The sequence below is a fragment of the Notolepis coatsorum genome, assembly GCF_963971535.1.
Source record: "Notolepis coatsorum genome assembly, chromosome: 2".
Taxonomy (NCBI): Eukaryota; Metazoa; Chordata; class Actinopteri; order Aulopiformes; family Paralepididae; genus Notolepis; species Notolepis coatsorum.
Genome location: NC_140166.1, coordinates 105,908,185 through 105,928,184, shown reverse-complemented (window position 1 = coordinate 105,928,184; position 20,000 = coordinate 105,908,185). Strand labels below are relative to the sequence as shown.

At 48.3% G+C, this 20,000-nt stretch overlaps 1 protein-coding gene across 1 annotated transcript in view; it reads right to left on the bottom strand.

Moving 5' to 3' along the window:
• Nucleotides 1-20,000, bottom strand: part of LOC311247656 (frizzled-3-like) — a gene marked incomplete at its 3' end in the record, with an annotated part of 113,688 nt that overhangs the window by 38,763 nt on the left and 54,925 nt on the right. The window contains 2 exon segments of the mRNA XM_084337915.1: nucleotides 1-196; nucleotides 3,288-3,484. The exon segment at nucleotides 1-196 is cut by the window's left edge and continues 34 nt beyond it. Coding sequence (XP_084194041.1) covers nucleotides 1-196; nucleotides 3,288-3,484 — 393 coding nt within the window.

Below are 20,000 nucleotides of genomic sequence, written 5' to 3'. Positions count from 1 at the left end.
GCTGAAGAACATGGAGGGGCAGGGGGCCGAGCAGTCGCTCTTGCCCAGGAAGGAGTAGCTGAGCTCGGGGTCCACCTTGAGCTCCATGGGGCACCAGAAGCCGTACTCCCTCTGGACAGTCAGAGAGGACTCTGTGGGCTCTGTGATGGTGAGGAGGTCTTCTGGACGAGGGTAGGCCTCGTCGCAGTCTGGGAACCTGGGAAGGGGGGCTTAGATTTAGAGTTTGGTCAAAGTTGGGGTAGGCATTTAGGCTCTTATTATCAGAGTTAAGTCAACGTGATGACCTGAATATTTTTCACTTTTCACTATCACTATTTTGCTAGTTATTGAACAGTACAAACAAAGTGGTACTGGTTACAGGGTCTTATATGCTATGCTGTCAGTGTGTTACAGGGGCTTAGATGCTATGCTGTCAGTGTGTTACATGGGCTTAGTTACTATGCTGTCAGTGTGTTACATGGGCTTAGTTATTATGCTGTCAGTGTGTTACAGGGGCTTAGATGCTATGCTGTCAGTGTGTTACATGGGCTTAGTTACTATGCTGTCAGTGTGTTACATGGGCTTAGTTACTATGCTGTCAGTGTGTTACATGGGCTTAGTTACTATGCTGTCAGTGTGTTACAGGGGCTTAGTTACTATGCTGTCAGTGTGTTACATGGGCTTAGTTACTATGCTGTCAGTGTGTTACATGGGCTTAGTTACTATGCTGTCAGTGTGTTACATGGGCTTAGTTACTATGCTGTCAGTGTGTTACATGGGCTTAGTTACTATGCTGTCAGTGTGTTACAGGGGCTTAGTTACTATGCTGTCAGTGTGTTACAGGGGCTTAGTTACTATGCTGTCAGTGTGTTACATGGGCTTAGTTACTATGCTGTCAGTGTGTTACATGGGCTTAGATGCTATGCTGTCAGTGTGTTACATGGGCTTAGATGCTATGCTGTCAGTGTGGTACAGGGGCTTAGAGTATATATTAAAGTGGAGATGAAGCAGTGAGCAATGTGATCCTAGTTTGTTTGTTGTGTACCTTGTGTAAGACAGGGTTCTATAATCAAATGTGAAATCCATCTTATTTGTCTGAAAAATATAATATAATATCCCTGTTTTCAACATGGGCGCCGCCATTTTGTTGCTGACGTCATGGCTGACGTCATACCGTGGCTTGGGTGTATACACTCTGGTTAGCTGCCTATATTGAATGGGTCGGTCAGCAAATAAAATGTTGCCTACAAAACAACGGGACCGCGGTGGTTCTGTTTGTATTGCTCCTGGCTGTTCAAACTAATTTTACCATGTGAGAGAGAGGAAAGTTGGTTAATTTCCACAAACTACCAGTGAAAAAAACAGTGTTGTTGACATGTTGGCTCGGGCTGCCTGCACCCAGACGGCGCGACCAGCCTGTTGGACAGGGAAGGAGGATCTGCAGCGAACACTTCATTGCCTCGGATTATGTTGTTGGGGTGGGATGTTTGTCCAGAAGACCACTAATCAGCTGAAGCCGGACGCGGTTCCCTCGGTCTTCGACAGACAGACCGGCGCAGGCAGTTCAGCGTCGCGGAGCATTTAGCCTGCTGGCTACCTAGCTCCACTTCAACCAGCATCGGGAGCTCCAGCAGCTTGTCGATGTGCTAATAGCCTCAGCAACCTAACGTTAGCTGGCTCCAGCAGATCGACAAGCTGCTGGAGCCAGCTAACGTTAGCTTGCTGAGGCTATTAGCACATCGACAAGCTGCTGGAGCTCCCGATGCTGGTTGAAGTGGAGCTAGGTAGCCAGCAGCTAACGGTAGCTGGCTCCAGCAGCTTGTCGATCTGCTGGAGCCAGCTAACGTTAGGTTGCTGAGGCTATTAGCACATCGACAAGCTGCTGGATCTCCCGATGCTGGTTGAAGTGGAGCTAGGTAGCCAGCAGGCTAAATGCTCCCCGACGACAACGTGGCTACTCATCCCGGGAGATAACGGCGCTGCCTGGCTGGTTAGCGTTAGTTAGCCAGCAACCAGCCAGGCAGCGCCGTTATCTCCCGGGACGAGTAGCCACGTTAGTTAGCCAACAACCAGCCAGGCAGCGCCGTTATCTCCCGGGACGAGTAGCCACGTTAGTTAGCCAGCAACCAGTCAAGCTAACGTTAGCTGGCTCCAGCAGCTTGTCGATGTCGTCGGGAGCATTTAGCCTGCTGGCTACCTAGCTCCACTTCAACCAGCGTTGGGAGCTCCAGCAGCTTGTCGATGTGCTGGTAGCATCAGCAAGCTAACGTTAGCTGGCTCCAGCAGCTTGTCGATGTGCTGGTAGCATCGGCAAGCTAACGTTGGAGCTCCCAACGCTAGCTTGTCGATGTGCTGGTAGCATCGGCAAGCTAACGTTGGAGCTCCCAACGCTGGTTGAAGTGGAGCTAGGTAGCCAGCAGGCTAAATGATCCCGACGCTGAACTGCCTGCGTCTGTCTGTCAAAGACAGAGGGAACCGCATCGGGCTTCAGCTGATTAGTGGTCTTCTGGACAAACCTCCCACCCCAACAACATAATCCGAGGCAATGAAGTGTTCGCTGCAGATCCTCCTTCCCTGTCCAACAGGCTGGTCGCGCCGTCTGGGTGCAGGCAGCCCGAGCCAACATGTCAACAACACTGTTTTTTTCACTGGTAGTTTGTGGAAATTAACCAACTTTCCTCTCTCTCACATGGTAAAATTAGTTTGAACAGCCAGGAGCAATACAAACAGAACCACCGCGGTCCCGTTGTTTTGTAGGCAACATTTTATTTGCTGACCGACCCATTCAATATAGGCAGCTAACCAGAGTGTATACACCCAAGCCACGGTATGACGTCAGCAACAAAATGGCCGCGCCCATAATGCTAAATGCTTCAGAAATGTACACAACAAATCGTTTTTTCTTAGAAACTGCTTATTTTTATAACGTGACTTCTTCTGTGGCTTATCTAAATACTAATGTGATGCTATGAATATGTATTTATGCTCACTGCTTCATTTCCACTTTAAGCTTCCATGTGTGAGACGTGATTTCTGTGGCACAGAGATAATTGACATTTTCCTATAGTGTGTTGTTATTACATCCCCAGGAGGCCAGTGCAGGATGAGAGACACACCACCGTAATGAGTCAACACCACTTTATAAGCATCCATTTCCGCAGAGACACTTTCTTACAAGCAAAGAGGCCAGTTTCAGTCAGGATCAGTGGCAGGCAATGTAGTGGAAGCTCCCTTCAGCGTACGCACGCACACACACACACACACACACACACACACACACACACACACACACACACACACACACACACCTGCTGCACTCCATCTCGTCTGGCCAGGTGACTCCGAACATCTCCATCAGGTTGTGACAGTCATCCTTGGTGCGCTGGCAGAGGGCGCGGCAGGGCAGCGACACCCGGCCGTACTCGGTGCACACGGGGGCGTAGAGCGCACACAGGAACATCCTCAACTCAACACTGCACACCAGGTTCACCATGGGATGGAACGGCTGGGGAGAGAGAGAGAGAGAGAGAGAGAGAGAGAGAGAGAGAGAGAGAGAGAGAGAGAGAGAGAGAGAGAGAGAGAGAGAGAGAGAGAGAGAGAGAGAGAGAGAGAAGTTAGGTAACTTAATGTGAACCATGTCAATAAATTCTTCTATTGAAAATTGGGAGGGAGGGAGGCAGCGAAAGAGAGAGGGGGGGGGTCATCAGAAAGATATGGGTATAAATATACTTATTTATTATATTAAAACACTTAATATACTGAAAATATACAAACGTTTTCTGACCTGACCCAGAGGAACCAAATGCCAAAGAATAAAAGTATGTTTTGAACCGAGACTTGACGGAATCAATCAAATTGGATGGAGGGAGCAAGAGGGCAGAGAGAGGATAAGTGTGTGATAAGAGGATAAGTGTGTGATAAGAGAGGATAAGTGTGTGATAAGAGAGGATAAGTGTGTGATAAGAAAGGATAAGTGTGTGATAAGAGAGGATAAGTGTGTGATAAGAAAGGATAAGTGTGTGATAAGAGAGGATAAGTGTGTGATAAGAGAGGATAAGTGTGTGATAAGAGAGGATAAGTGTGTGATAAGAGAGGATAAGTGTGTGATAAGAAAGGATAAGTGTGTGATAAGAGAGGATAAGTGTGTGATAAGAGAGGATAAGTGTGTGATAAGAGGATAAGTGTGTGATAAGAGAGGATAAGTGTGTGATAAGAGAGGATAAGTGTGTGATAAGAGAGGATAAGTGTGTGATAAGAGGATAAGTGTGTGATAAGAGAGGATAAGTGTGTGATAAGAAAGGATAAGTGTGTGATAAGAGAGGATAAGTGTGTGATAAGAGGATAAGTGTGTGATAAGAGAGGATAAGTGTGTGATAAGAAAGGATAAGTGTGTGATAAGAGAGGATACGTGTGTGATAAGAGAGGATAAGTGTGTGATAAGAAAGGATAAGTGTGTGATAAGAGAGGATAAGTGTGTGATAAGAGGATAAGTGTGTGATAAGAGAGGATAAGTGTGTGATAAGAGAGGATAAGTGTGTGATAAGAGAGGATAAGTGTGTGATAAGAGGATAAGTGTGTGATAAGAAAGGATAAGTGTGTGATAAGAGAGGATAAGTGTGTGATAAGAGAGGATAAGTGTGTGATAAGAGGATAAGTGTGTGATAAGAGAGGATAAGTGTGTGATAAGAGAGGATAAGTGTGTGATAAGAGGATAAGTGTGTGATAAGAGAGGATAAGTGTGTGATAAGAGAGGATAAGTGTGTGATAAGAAAGGATAAGTGTGTGATAAGAGAGGATAAGTGTGTGATAAGAGAGGATAAGTGTGTGATAAGAGAGGATAAGTGTGTGATAAGAGAGGATAAGTGTGTGATAAGAGAGAGGATCCCTCTCTCTCTCTCTCTCTCTGAGTGGAGAGAGTAGATCGTTTTAAATTCCTTGGCACCACCATAATGTGAACATTTTAAGTGGGAAGTTAACACCAGCCACATAATCAGCAAGGCCCACCAGAGGCTCCACCCCCTGCGCCAACTTAAAAAGTTTGGTGCGTCCAGGGAGGCGATGCTCAATTTATACAGAGCCACTGTGGAGAGCGTCCTCACCTTCTCAGTGACGGTGTGGTACGGATCTCTCTCTCTCTATTCCTCCCTCTCTCTCCCTCTCCCTCTCTCTCTCTGTGTAGACATGCACGGGATATTAAGAAAAGGGATTCTTCTGAACAGCCTCAGGGGTTTTGGCTGACGTATAGAGAAGCTTAAGTGGAGATGTCATGGTTTATAACGAGGCAGTGATGAGTTCATGATTCTAAAGAGCCGACAACCACCTGGCGGAGCAAACGACAAAAAATGTACTAAAACTATAGTATTCCTGTGAAGGTTTCTTTATTTTTCCTCATACAGACTGTAGACCGTTTCAGTGGCATGTCTTATGCGTTGCTATGGAAACAGCTTGGACTACAGTTGATTTCCCGCGGCATTGTTTGCTAATATCAACAAATGTAATCCGTTCTAGAATGCTGGCTTATGTTCTCTATAGAGATGTACCGGATAAATACTGTTGTGATTCACCATAGTGTTTCTAATGCATCCTATAGTGGAATATTATGGTGAAACACCATTAGCCTATTCCTTTCTTTGTTTGCTTTCATGTAATATAGAGATTTACCACAGAAATGCCATAGTATTTCTATAGAATGAATATAGTGAACCACCATAGTATTCATGTGTTTCCCCCTCCTTAGACGCATTACTATATAGTATTAGTGATTCACTAAGTGTTTCTACAGTAGTTGGTGCATATAAAAGCACAACGTTGGAATACTACAGCCGGAGAGTGTATAGTATAGTGGAGAAAGAGGGAAATCAGTGGGATAAATGAGTGGGAAGCAATGACCTCACTGAAACCTCCACACATGTCATTCACATCATTGACTGCTATGTACGCACCTACAACTGTCTGTGGTACCGTATAGCAATCAACTGCTTAAATATCAGGCATGTCGGGGGCAGCTGGGTCGCGCAGTGGACTAAGCACTCGCCTACCACCGCAGAGACTCCGGGATCTAATCCAGCTGTCAGCGTTACCTCCGGCTTGGTCAGTCGTCCCTACTAACACAATTGGCAGTGTTAGCAGCAGGTGGGAAGCCGGCGGGGTATGTGTCCTGGTCGTTGTAAACTGCGACTCCTAGTGGTCGGTCAGGGTGCTTGTTCAGCAGGGAGGGGATCTGGGGGAAATAGTGTGAACCTCTGCACGCGTTACGTTCCCCCAGTAAAACTCCTCGCTGTCAGGTGAAAAGAAGTGGCTGGCGACTCCACATGTATCGGAGGAGGCATGTGGTAGTTCTATACCCTCCCCAGGCCGACAGTGTGGCAATATGCGCAACGACCAGAAAGGGAATTGGCATAACGACAAAAATTGGGATGGGTGAAAAATACAGAAATCCCAAAAATAAATAGAATACATTTTATTTTTTTTTAAATATCAGGAATGTCAATTTCAATATTGTGAATAAAATATGTTCTCATTTTTAAATAAAAAACCATTAACCTAGCTTACCCTCGCCAAAACAGGTGAAATACATCATCAATACTGTTATGGTTTGACACCGACCCCAAACGCAACGACACAAGAGAGTAGGATTCAGAGTTGCCAAAAACAAGGGCTTGTTTATTAAGACTAAATAAACAGCACAGACTTGGAAGAGTTCAAACAAAGACTGGAATACAAGCAAGGATGAATGTTGCTGCTCTGCAGCTTCTCCCGGGATGGTAGTCAGGGGAAGCAGACGCTGACGTCAGAGCCGCTCTGCAGACTTCTCTCGGCAGAATCTCCGAGGTGGTTGCGGGACCGAGAGAGAGAGAGGGAGCGAGTTTAACTCAGAGTGCAGGTGGAACAGAGCAGGTGAACAGGAGAGGTGACTTGTACCCGAAAACAGAGTTATCCAAGTGACTGAATCTTCGGTGTAAATACACACAGTGAGTAACGTTCCAAACACAATCCCAAGTGATAGATATCTTCGGTGCAAAATAAACACTGTGAGCGAAGTCCCAAAATACAAATCCAATGTGATAATATCTTCGGTGTGTAAACACACAGTGGGAGATGTTAGGCCAAAATATTATCCCAATGAAACAATCCAAAAAAGGCTAAACGCTGGGTGAGTGACTGTCTGATAAAAAGCTGGAAATCTTCAGTGTTATATAAACACACGAAAAACGGAATTGGATCAAAGACAGTCATAAAAAACTCACCCAGGCGTTGTGCGTAAAGAGCGTTGGAACAGAATGGAGCGAGCGCGTCGCCTCTGGGAAAGGGTGTCCAAGAGGAATGCTTCTTGAATATCCTGGAGGCAAAGCAAAGGGAAACAACAGCAGGCAGCAGGAACGGCGAATGCAACTGAAATATCAAAACGATCCAAACAAAACTTGAATGGGGAAACGGGGTATAAATAATACGGGAATGCTTAATTGACAAGCAGTGACAGCTGAGGGATGTGATTGATAAGCGTGTGGACGGGGGAGAACCAATCAACGACGTCTCTGGGAAGAAGCGTGTGAATAGGGGAATGAAATGATTAACAGAAAACAATTGGAAACAGAGCGAGTAGGCTTAAAGGAACAGAGCGAGTAAGTGAGCAAAGGACAAAAACCTCACAGTACCCCCCCCTCCACGGGAGCCACCCGGCGACCAGGCCGACCCGGCTCGTCAGGATGGGCACAATGGAAGTCAGTGATCAAGCCGGGATCCACGATGAGCTGCCGGGAGACCCAGCTACGCTCCTCAGGGCCGTAACCCTCCCAGTCCACCAGGTATTGGAACCCCCGGCCCCGCCGACGAACGCCCATCAACCGGCGGACCTGCCACTGGGGGTGACCATCCACCAACACGGGAGGCGGAGGATCAGGAGCTGGAGGCATAAGGGGACTGAGGGAGACGGGCTTAACCCGGGAGACATGGAACACGGGGTGAATGTGCATGGACGCAGGAAGTTTCAGGCGTAGGGCCGCCGGACTGAGTACCTTCAGGACCTCGAAAGGTCCGACGAAACGGGGGTTGAGTTTCTTGGCCGAGGACCGAAGCGGGAGGTCCTTTGCGGAGAGCCACACCCTCTGCCCAGGGAGGTAAGTCGGCGCAGGAACCCGGCGCCGGTCGGCACCACGACAGGCGCGCTCAGATGTCCGGAGCAGCGCGGTCCTGGTGATCTCCCAAACTCGTCGGCAGCGGTCGAGGTGGTCCTGCACGGAGGGAACTGCCACTTCCGCCTCCTGTGCGGGGAAAAGAGGGGGTTGGTAGCCCAGGGAAACCTCAAATGGTGAGAGGCCGGTGGCGGAACTGACCATTGAATTGATGGAGTATTCAACCCAGGGAAGGAAACGGCTCCAGGATGCCGGTCTCTCGGCTGCCACACACCAAAGAGCTGACTCCACGCTCTGGTTCATCCTCTCCGTCTGTCCGTTAGTCTGGGGATGATAACCAGAGGAAAGACTGACCGTCGCCCCCAATCCCTTGCAAAAGGCCCGCCATACCTGGGAGGTGAACTGGGGCCCCCGGTCAGAGACGATGTCCTGGGGAAACCCATGAAGGCGGAACACGTGGTGAGTCAGGAGGTCCGCCGTCTCGGCCGCCGAGGGAAGCTTGGAAAGGGCCACGAGGTGAACCCCCTTGCTGAATCGATCCACCACGGTCAGAAGGCAAGTGTTCCCCTGGGAGGAGGGAAGACCTGTGACGAAGTCTAGCGCCACATGTGACCAAGGACGGCTTGGAACGGGAAGTGGCTGTAAGAGCCCGGAGGGTGCCTGGTGTGAGGCCTTGCTGCGGGCACAGACCGCGCAGGCCAATACGAACTCCTTGACGTCGTTCCGCATGGTGGGCCACCAGAAACGACGAGCCAGGAAGGAGAACGTGCGATGGACGCCAGGGTGGCAGGCGAACCGGCTGGTATGGCCCCAAAGCAGTACCCGGGACCGGACAGAGTCGGGGACGAAGGGACGATGAATAGGAACGTTGCTTGGAGCACGCTGGAAGCGTAGGGCACGTCTAACCACACCCTCGATGCCCAAGGTGATGGCTCCAACCACTCGGGCCTCCGGGAGGATGGGAGTAGGGTCCTCAGAGGGTGGAGCCCCCTTGGAGTGTAACCGGGACAGGGAGTCGGCCTTCGTGTTGCGGGAACCGGGGCGGAAGGTCAGCGAGAAGTCGAACCGACTGAGGAAACTGGCCCATCTCGCCTGCCGACCGTTGAGGCGCCTGGAAGCGCGGATGAACGTCAGGTTCTTGTGGTCCGTCCAGATGGTAAAAGGCTCCTCGGCTCCCTCTAGCCAATGACGCCACTCCTCCAACGCAGCCACGACCGCCAGCAGCTCCCGATTGCCGGTGTCGTAGTTCCTCTCGGCAGGGAGGAAACGACGCGAGTAGAAGGCGCACGGATGCACCTTCTGGTCCGAAAGAGAACGTTGGGATAGGACAGCGCCCAGTCCAGTATCCAAGGCGTCCACCTCCACAATGAACTGTCTCTTGGGGTCAGGGTGGAGCAGGATAGGGGCGGAAGTGAACCTCTTCTTGAGGGAGCGGAACGCAGCACATGCCACTGGGGACCAGTCGAACGGCAGAGCGGGGGAGGTCAGCTTGGTAAGTGGCTCCACCACCTGACTGTAGTTCCGGATGAACCTTCGGTAGAAGTTGGCGAACCCGAGGAAACTCTGTAACTCCTTCCGAGTGGTGGGTTCAGGCCAATCCTCCACAGCTTGGATCTTGCGAGGATCCGCTCGGGTCAAGCCCTTCTCAACGATGAAGCCCAGGTAGTCGACGGAGTCGGAGTGGAAACGGCACTTCTCCGCCTTGACGAAGAGCCGATTGTGGAGGAGGCGCTCCAGCACACGGCGGACATGCTGGATGTGTTCCTCGAGGGTCCTGGAGAAGATGAGGATGTCGTCCAGGTACACCACCACGAACACCTCCAGCATGTCACGAAGGACGTCGTTCATGAGTGCCTGGAATACCGCCGGGGCGTTGGTGAGGCCGAACGGCATCACTAGGTACTCGTAGTGGCCCCTGGGGGTCTTGAAGGCGGTCTTCCACTCATCGCCCTCACGGATACGGACAAGATGGTAGGCACTCCGGAGGTCCAGCTTGGTGAAGACGGAGGCCTGGGTCAGTGGCTCGAAGGTGGAGTTCATGAGAGGTAGCGGGTACTTGTTCTTGATGGTGATCTCGTTGAGCTGGCGATAGTCGATGCAGGGTCGCAGGTCCCCATCCTTCTTACCAACAAAGAAGAAACCGGCCGCCACCGGGGAGGAGGAAGGCCGAATGAGTCCTGCTTCCAATGACTCAGAGATGTAGAGATCCATCGCCTTCTTCTCCGGAACGGTCAGACTGTAGAGGCGGCTGCCGGGAAGGGGAGCCCCTTGGCGGAGGTCGATGGCGCAGTCATAGGGGCGGTGAGGTGGAAGGGCCTGAGCCCTGGATTTACTGAAAACCTCCAAGAGGTCGTGGTACTCGGGAGGTATGGACGAGAGGTCCGGAGGCGACTCACCAGCGGGCCTCCGGGGCGGGGGACAGGACGCCGCCTGCAGACACAGGGCGTGACAGGAGGAGCTCCAGCCCTTGATGGTACCGGAGGACCAGGCGATGTGGGGCTCGTGCAGCGCGAGCCAGGGCCTACCCAGGACCACCGGGACAAGGGGGGATTGGGTGATGAGGAACTGGATTCTCTCGACGTGGTTCCCAGCGATGGTCAGCACGACTGGGCCGGTGCGTTGAGAGATGTCGGCCAGGCGGTGTTGGTCCAACGAAAAGATCTCCAAGGGCCTCACAAGGTCCTCAAGTGGAATGTTGGCTCGGGTAGCAAACTCGAAGTCGAGGAAATTCTCGTCTGCCCCAGAGTCGATGAGGGCCTCCACCGTGGCTCGTTGGTCCCCCCAGGCCAGGGTGACGCTCATCAGATGGTCAGGTGGTGCGCGGCTCTGGGAATGGGAAAAACGGCTCACCAGGATTTCCCGGGGTCTCGGCGAGCCTGATCTTTTGGCCGGGTGGGGCAGTCGGCGATTCGGTGTCCCTCCCTTCCGCAGTAGAGGCAGAGACCGGACCTGAGCCTTGCCTCACGCTCCGCCTGGCTCAGATGAGAGCGTCCCAGCTGCATGGGTTCCTCCTCGCGAGCCGAACGGGAGGACCCGCTACCACCAGTTGTGTTGAGGACAGGGCGTCCAGGAGTGACGTCATGCCTCCGGGGAATCCGGGGTACCTCAGGAGGTAACAGTCGGGTCCTCTCGCGCCTTCTCTCCTGGAGGCGTCTGTCGATGCGGATGACGAGGCTAAACAGGTCCTCGAGGGAGTCGGGCACCTCCCGGGTAGCGAGCTGGTCCCGGACTGCGTCACTGAGCCCCCTCAAGAAGGTTAGGCGAAGTGCAGGGTCGTTCCATCCACTCTCCACCGCCGCCAGTCGGAACTCCAGGACGTAGTCAATTACCCTGCCGCTCCCCTGTCGGAAGGTCCCCAACCGGGCTCCAGGGTCCAGACCTCGGGCTGGATGGTGGAACACTCTGCGGAGCTCCGCCACGAAGTCTGGATAGGAGAAAACTAAATCTGCATCCATTGCCCAGGAGGAAGTGACCCACTGGGCAGCATGGCCTGAAAGCAAGTTCGTCATATAGGCCACTTGGGACCCTCTAGAAGTAAAACGGCTTGGTTGATGACGGAAAACCAACTCACATTGCATGATGAATGTGGCACACTCCTCGGGATTGCCGTCGAACAGCCGTGGGACGGAGAGACGGGGTTCCCGAGGTGCGGGATCTGCTGGGGCTGCGGGGAATGCTCCTGAAGGATGTGAGGGAAGTAAAGCATTAATGGTGTCGCTCAGCGAGTGAAGCTGAACGAGAATACCAGATTGTTGTCCCGCCAGAGCGGCCAGTGACTCTTGAATAGGCAGGACCTGTTCCCTGAGATCCTGCACCGCAGCCGCAGCCCTCTCTAGTTGGTGGCTGTGATCCCTGGTCAACTCGACTTGATTAGCAAGTGCGGTTCTGACCCTCTCTGTGTCGGCTGGGGTCGTCATTTTGGTTGGATCGTAATGTTATGGTTTGACACCGACCCCAAACGCAACGACACAAGAGAGTAGGATTCAGAGTTGCCAAAAACAAGGGCTTGTTTATTAAGACTAAATAAACAGCACAGACTTGGAAGAGTTCAAACAAAGACTGGAATACAAGCAAGGATAAATGTTGCTGCTCTGCAGCTTCTCCCGGGATGGTAGTCAGGGGAAGCAGACGCTGACGTCAGAGCCGCTCTGCAGACTTCTCTCGGCAGAATCTCCGAGGTGGTTGCGGGACCGAGAGAGAGAGAGGGAGCGAGTTTAACTCAGAGTGCAGGTGGAACAGAGCAGGTGAACAGGAGTTATCCAAGTGACTGAATCTTCGGTGTAAATACACACTGTGAGTAACGTTCCAAACACAATCCCAAGTGATAGATATCTTCGGTGCAAAATAAACACTGTGAGCGAAGTCCCAAAATACAAATCCAATGTGATAATATCTTCGGTGTGTAAACACACAGTGGGAGATGTTAGGCCAAAATATTATCCCAATGAAACAATCCAAAAAAGGCTAAACGCTGGGTGAGTGACTGTCTGATAAAAAGCTGGAAATCTTCAGTGTTATATAAACACACGAAAAATGGAATTGGATCAAAGACAGTCATAAAAAACTCACCCAGGCGTTGTGCGTAAAGAGCGTTGGAACAGAATGGAGCGAGCGCGTCGCCTCGGGGAAAGGGTGTCCAAGAGGAATGCTTCTTGAATATCCTGGAGGCAAAGCAAAGGGAAACAACAGCAGGCAGCAGGAACGGCGAATGCAACTGAAATATCAAAACGATCCAAACAAAACTTGAATGGGGAAACGGGGTATAAATAATACGGGAATGCTTAATTGACAAGCAGTGACAGCTGAGGGATGTGATTGATAAGCGTGTGGACGGGGGAGAACCAATCAACGACGTCTCTGGGAAGAAGCGTGTGAATAGGGGAATGAAATGATTAACAGAAAACAATTGGAAACAGAGCGAGTAGGCTTAAAGGAACAGAGCGAGTAAGTGAGCAAAGGACAAAAACCTCACAAATACACACCCAAAATATAACAGAAATCCCTTTAAAAAAATATACTGTATCCAGGCCCGGACTGGCCATCGGGAGCACCGGGAGTTTTCCCGGTGGCCTGCACAGATAAAAAAAAAATTATAAAAAAAAAAAAAAAAATTATAATTTTTTTTATTATAATATTTTTATTTTTTGCCAGGCCATTGTTTCTAGTTGTGGCGGCGGCGCGGCGCGATAGTTAGATAACCTAGGTGGGCGGGGAACAACCAGGATTTCACTGTCTGCGACAGAGTTGGAGAACTATCTGACTCTCTCTCCCTCACGCGGATCACACACACACAATGGAGCCGTGCTGCCGCTTGTGATTGGTGGAGGCGGGACGAGGCGATACAACTGATTGACAGTGGAGGCAGCGAATGGAATGGCAGATGGCACTCAGATGCAGAATAACAGCCAGGCAATGCGCCAGGTAGTGAGGGACTCGGGAGAGATACAGTAGAGCGAAAGTCAATTAACGTTGATGTCAAGATGGACAGAAAGAGAAATGGTGGAGGTGAGAGGGATAAAACAAAGAAAAAGAAAGGCCCTTACAGGAGATGCTGCTAAATCCGGCAACATTTATCAAATGTTTTCTTGCACCAAGGTCAAGGAACCAGCAGGTTAGTCAGTGATAAAAATAAACATGTGGATGTTAGCTAGCTAACGTTACCATGCAATGCATCATCTCCCCTGTCAAAAGCCCAATGTTAAATCTTCCAAGAAACAAATAAATAATTTAACCCTTGTGTCTGAAAACTAAAGTGTTATACTCTTACCATATTAGGGGACTAAATTGAAAAACGCCATAAAAAGATTATATGTTGAAATAATTTCACACTTTCTTTTCCATAAATATTTTATTCAACTTCAGATTCAAAATGAAATACTCCCACTTTTCTGAAAGGAGTTGTTAAATCTGACATTACAAAAAACAATATGTGGTGGTTATGATTGGGGCTGAAGTTGAATAAACAATTTATGAAAGAGAAAGTCAAAATAATTCCAAGATAATTCAAAGATTACACACCTTTGCCACATATAATCATAATCACTGCAAAGTTATCAAAAAATAAGAATCTGATCAGACACAAGGGTTAAGTTGTTGTTCCCTTTCTAATTTCCTCAAAAACATCTAGTCTAGTTAATGTGATCAATATTATTTGACAATTGATGCTTTTTGTTGGAAATTTCAGTCAGTGAGCTCATACTTTGAGCTCATTTTATAGTTAAAATGATTGAGACAACGCAATCTTCTGTCTTCGTTGTGCGTGCATGCGTGTGCTCACCACACACGATACATGTGTCACTATTCTGGCAGTGGCTACTGTTATTATAGTATTGTAATGAAAGGTCTGTTATTTAATGTTTGTGTAAAGGGCTATTTTAACTGTTGATGGGTAGTGCATCAGTAAAGTGAATATGGTATTGTGCTCTTGCTCTGTGTAGGAGCTATTTGATGGTTTTTGTGTTTAGTTTGTAGTTTGTTAAGTTCATCACTGGGTGGCAGCACGGAGCACTGGGTGGCAGCACGGAGCGCATAGGTTTTGAATAAAGGCACAGGTGTATGCTATGTCAATCAAGGTATCTAGGTATGGGTGACGGAGAGATCTCACGGTTTTTACCGCACGAACACACGCACGTACCCTCGCTCGTTTTCAGTATTATTAACAGCATTATGCAGAAATTATTGTTTGGCTCATCACATGTATTAAGTTGAATACTTCAATTAAATGGGAACTTCACCCAACGGCAGGTGACACGGACTCGACATTGTGTTTTTTCTAATTGCGCGTCAAAGACGAGGAATCCCCGCACCCAACCGAGCGTCTATCAGAACATCAAGATAGCCGCTACACAAGTAAAAACCTGATCTTACTTGGACAAATGGAGGATTTTGGAACCTGGCTTGGAATGCTGCTTCTGGATAAAGATCATCATCCCGAGATAGCACACCAAAGGAGGACTGGTTAGTGTATCGCACTGGGTTGCTTGCTAATGGAGCAGCAGCATTGAAAGTTTTGTTGTTATTGTATTGACTTTTTTCACGAGAGAGACTCCAGTCTCTTAAAGGAACAGTACGTATTATCAAAAATGAGTTTACGTCATGATATTGTGGAGCCCAGCCAAGGGCAAAATGTTTGTGAGCCAAGAATAAGAAAGCCTTCTTTAAAGGGATTATCAATTTTGATTGAAAGGCTCCAAACGGACAGAAATGCATATTGTACACAAGCAAGGAAATTAAAAAGGGAAATCATCACTCTTCTAGTTTCCAATGACAATGTAAATCTTGTGCACCAAAATCTAAAACAGTTCAAAGCTCTATGTCAAGTTGCCTCTGAGGCACATAATACATTGATGACTGAGTATCCTACAACTGAGGATACGCAGAGAAAGCAGGACGAATGGTTTTATGCAACAAAGGAAACAAATGATACATTTGTAAATGAAGTATCAACATGGTTGAGCGAAAATGGGATTTTTCAGGTCAATGATGATAATGCTGAATTGGAAAAAATTAAATCTGATTTGCATGAGGAAATTAAAGCTGGAGACAGTGCGTCTAATGTGTCTAGTAAAAGGTCAAGCAGAAGAAGCAATGCCAGTAGAGCATCAGGTTCTAGTACTGCATCTGCACGTTTAAATGCCATGGCAGAGAAAGCGGCTTTAATGGAGCAAACCGCTGCTCTGCAAAGGAAACATGAAATAGAGGCACAAGAGGAGAAACTCAGACAGGAACAAGAGAAACTCAGAAAAGTTAAGGAGCAACTGGAGCTTGATACACAAATGGCTGTTGTTACTGCAAGACTTTCTGTGCTGGAAGGCAGTGCTGTTGGAGGAAAGGCCCTTTCAGATGGAATGAATTCCTACCTGAGCAAATCTATTAAAGAGCTGAGACCTCAATTCAACCTACAGGCAACTGCATTTGTGCCGAAGGAGAACACCCTGATTTCGGATCAAGGCTCAAGAGCGCCACCTATCTTTTCCACATATGATGTGCGACCAAAGGTGAATATGCACACACACTTTCAGGAGAAAGTACAACATCATGGAATTCCACAAGCAAAGGATACTACTCTCATGCCACAGTGGCAACCAAACACTGGGACGACTCTCACCACTACTCTAAAGCATCAGTCTCAAAACGCTTTCACAGCCTCCACTGCTGCACCTCGTAGGTCAGTAGCTGCACAGGAACGACAGCCTACACAGAACGCTGCAGTGCAAAATACAGTGGACCAGGATGCCATTTGTGGAATCATGCAAAGGCAGAATGAACTCACCACATTGCTCATTCAACAGCAAATGTTATCTACTTTACCAAAAAGAGATATAACCATATTTGATGGTGATCCATTGCACTTCATTTCCTTTGTTAGGACATTTGAACATTGTGTTGAAGAGGTAACATGCAGTTATCAAGACTGTTTGTATTTTCTGGAGCAGTACACCAGGGGGAAGCCCAGAGAGCTGGTGCGAAGCTGCTTACACATGCCACCACAACAAGGATATCAAAGAGCAAAAGGTCTTTTGAAAGAACACTTTGGTAATGAGCACAGGATAGCAACAGCCTACATGGAAAAAGCCTTTCGCTGGCCTGTTGTTAAAGCAGAGGATGTAGAGGCGCTGCAGGAGTTCACGCTGTTCCTAAGAGGGTGCTGCAACGCTATAACAGAGATACAGTACATGGAGGAGATGAACGTTCCATCAAACATGAGGAATGTTATGATGAAATGGCCTTACAAGCTGCGGGAAAGATGGAGGTCTACAGCTTGTGAGATACAAGAACGGCAAGGCTACAGGGCCACCTTCCCAGAGATGGTAAACTTTTTGGAGAAACAAGTCAAAATATTGTCTCATCCCATTTTTGGTGACATTTCAGATGCACGACCAAGCATCACATTAAAGCCTGTAGATAAGAGCGCGCCGCTACCCAGGAGCAGCATTAAAGGAAGCAGTTTTGCAATAACCATCGCAACCAACCAAGCTGAAACTGTGCCCACAGTGCACATGATGCCAAAGCAGCCTACCGTAACTAAGGAGTTGTCCTCAGAGGCCTGCCTCTATTGTGAAGAGCCACACCCGACTATTCTGCATGTCCACAACAACGACAAATTGACCAAGTCACAAGAAACACCAGTCAGTAGTGCACTTGTGTCTCTTCAGGCATGTGGTTGTACTGGGGCCGGAGACCACGACTGTACCCTTTCCATTGTTCCAGTACAGTTGAGATCCAAGAAAGGAAATGGAGTAATGCAGACCTACGCCTTTTTTTTTTTTTTAAACTTTGACCAGTCAGCTGGTTCTTTTAGCGTTTATCGCTTTTTTTTCTGGTCAAGCATGACCGACAGAAACAGGTTGAATGGGGTATAGATCGGGGGAAAGACACTCTGAGAAAATACGGCGAGTCCGGGAGTCGAACTCGTGTACCCCAGATCCGTGACGCGCACGGTTGTCCCCGACGCCGAAATAGCGTTCGAGGTACGCGGTGAGCTACTGGAGCTCCCTGACCTACGCCTTCTTAGACCCAGGAAGTACAGCAACCTTCTGTACCAACCATCTTATGAAGAAGCTGAATCTACAGGGTACAAAGACCAACATTCTTATGCGCACTATGGGTCAAGAAAAGGTAATTGAAAGCCAAATCCTTACAGGACTGGAAGTGTCCAAGTTGGATAATAACCACTTTATGGAGCTCCCAGAAACGTTCACACATGAAACAATCCCTGTTTCAAAGAGTAACATCCCTACTCAGCAAGATATTGAAAAATGGGAATATCTGAAGGGTATCAGGATCCCAGAATTGGACGCTGATGTTGAACTTTTGATTGGAGCTAATGCATCAAAACTCATGGAACCCTGGGAAATTATCAACAGCCAAGGTGATGGACCTTATGCCGTGAAGACCCTATTGGGGTGGGTCGTCAACGGTCCTTTGAGGGGTAATAATGGTTGTCAGAGAAGCTGCTCGACCATATATGCCAATAGGACATCCATTGTCAAACTGGAGGAGCTGTTGGTCTCTCAGTACAACCAAGAGTTAAACGAGAAGTCACTGGAGGAGCAGCAGGAGATGTCAAGAGAGGACCTGAGATTTATGGAGATCTTGGATAAGTCTATTTGCATGCAGGAAGGACATTATTGCATGGACTTGCCTTTTAAAGTGGATGACATCACCATGCCAAACAACAGGTGCATTGTGGAACAGCGCCTTCAGGGTCTGAAAAGAAAGTTTGAACGGAATAAGGGCTACCAAAATGAGTACACAGAATTCTTACTCATGTGATTGACAGTGGCTACGGAGAAATTGTGACTCAAGTCCAGCCGGACTACAAAAATGGCAGTGTGTGGTATCGCCCTCATCACTGGGTGTGCCACCCAAAGAAGGAAAGACTGAGAGTGGAAAAGCGAGCACACACCAGACGTGGAATTTTTCCAATCTTCAGTCCCAGTGACCAGTTGGGGTTCTCATCACCATTCACCTTGCTACCAAAACTGTTGTTGCAAGAAATGTGTCGAAGGAACATGTCTTGGGATGACCCCATACCCCAGACATTCTCACAACGATGGGCAAAGGGCTTGTACGGGCAGTACGGTTGAAGACCAAGACAGGGCATTTGGAGCGGCCCATATCCAAGCTCTTTCTGCTTCAAGAAGCAGTGTAAGGTCTGGCGGTAAAGGTCACGACCCAACGTTGAGTTACTGTACGTGCTGGTAACCTCTGGCTCAGAGAAGAACCAAGAACATTTGTTATAGCTCCTTTTTTCTTCTTTAATGTAATTGTTTTCCACCTTCACATTTGGGGCCGGTGTGTAGGAGCTATTTGATGGTTATTGTGCTTAGTTTGTAGTTTGTTAAGTTCATCACTGGGTGGCAGCAAGAAACACTGTGTGTCAGCACGGAGGGCATAGGTTTTGAATAAAGGCACAGGTGTATGCTATGTCAATCAAGGTATCTAGGTATGGGTGACGGAGAGATCTCACGGTTTTTACCGCACGAACACACGCACGTACCCTTGCTCGTTTTCAGTATTATTAACAGCATTATGCAGAAATTATTGTTTGGCTCATCACATGTATTAAGTTGAATACTTCAATTAAATGGGAACTTCACCCAACGGCAGGTGACACGGACTCGACATTGTGTTTTTTCTAATTGCGCGTCAAAGACGAGGAATCCCCGCACCCAACCGAGCGTCTATCAGAACATCAAGATAGCCGCTACACTCTGTTTGAATAGGTGGAGAGAGTGGTTAACTGTATTATAATAGTAAATAGAAAAATATGTTGTGCTCTTGGTTTTTTCTTTTTGAAGGTGGAGAGAGTAGCATTGCTAGTGCCACAACAGTTTTATTTGAGGTTCATAACAGTATATTGTACTAAGCAATTGTTGGCTCATTCGTTTGTGATTCACATGCACAAAAATTCACCAGAATGCAGGAAATTAAGTCTTTGTAACAAGAAATGTCCTGGTGGGGGACCCCCAGACCCCCCGCTTAAAAAGTGGCCTGATTGGGGCTATATTTCACGCTATTTCTCCTGGTATGAATTATTTCCCCAGTCCGGTCCTGACTGTATCTGAATGACGGTTTGCAAAATGTCAATATGTTTCTAAGACCCTAAAAATGGCAAATCTGTTCCTCAATCAAATAAGTCTCCTCTACGTTTACTGGTATAAGCAACTGTATGTCCCGCTCCATTCATTTGGGAGGCCCGTCTGTGTGGAGTTGCATGTTCTCCCCGTGTTCGCATGGGTTTCCTCCAGGTACTCTGGTTTCTCCCACACCATCAAAGACATGCATGCTAGGTTCATACTCCTGCCATTACCCTGAGCAAGGAACTGGCATTACAACTGAAGCTGGTCTCCAGCCGCTGGACTGTGGCTGCCCCCTGCTCCTAAA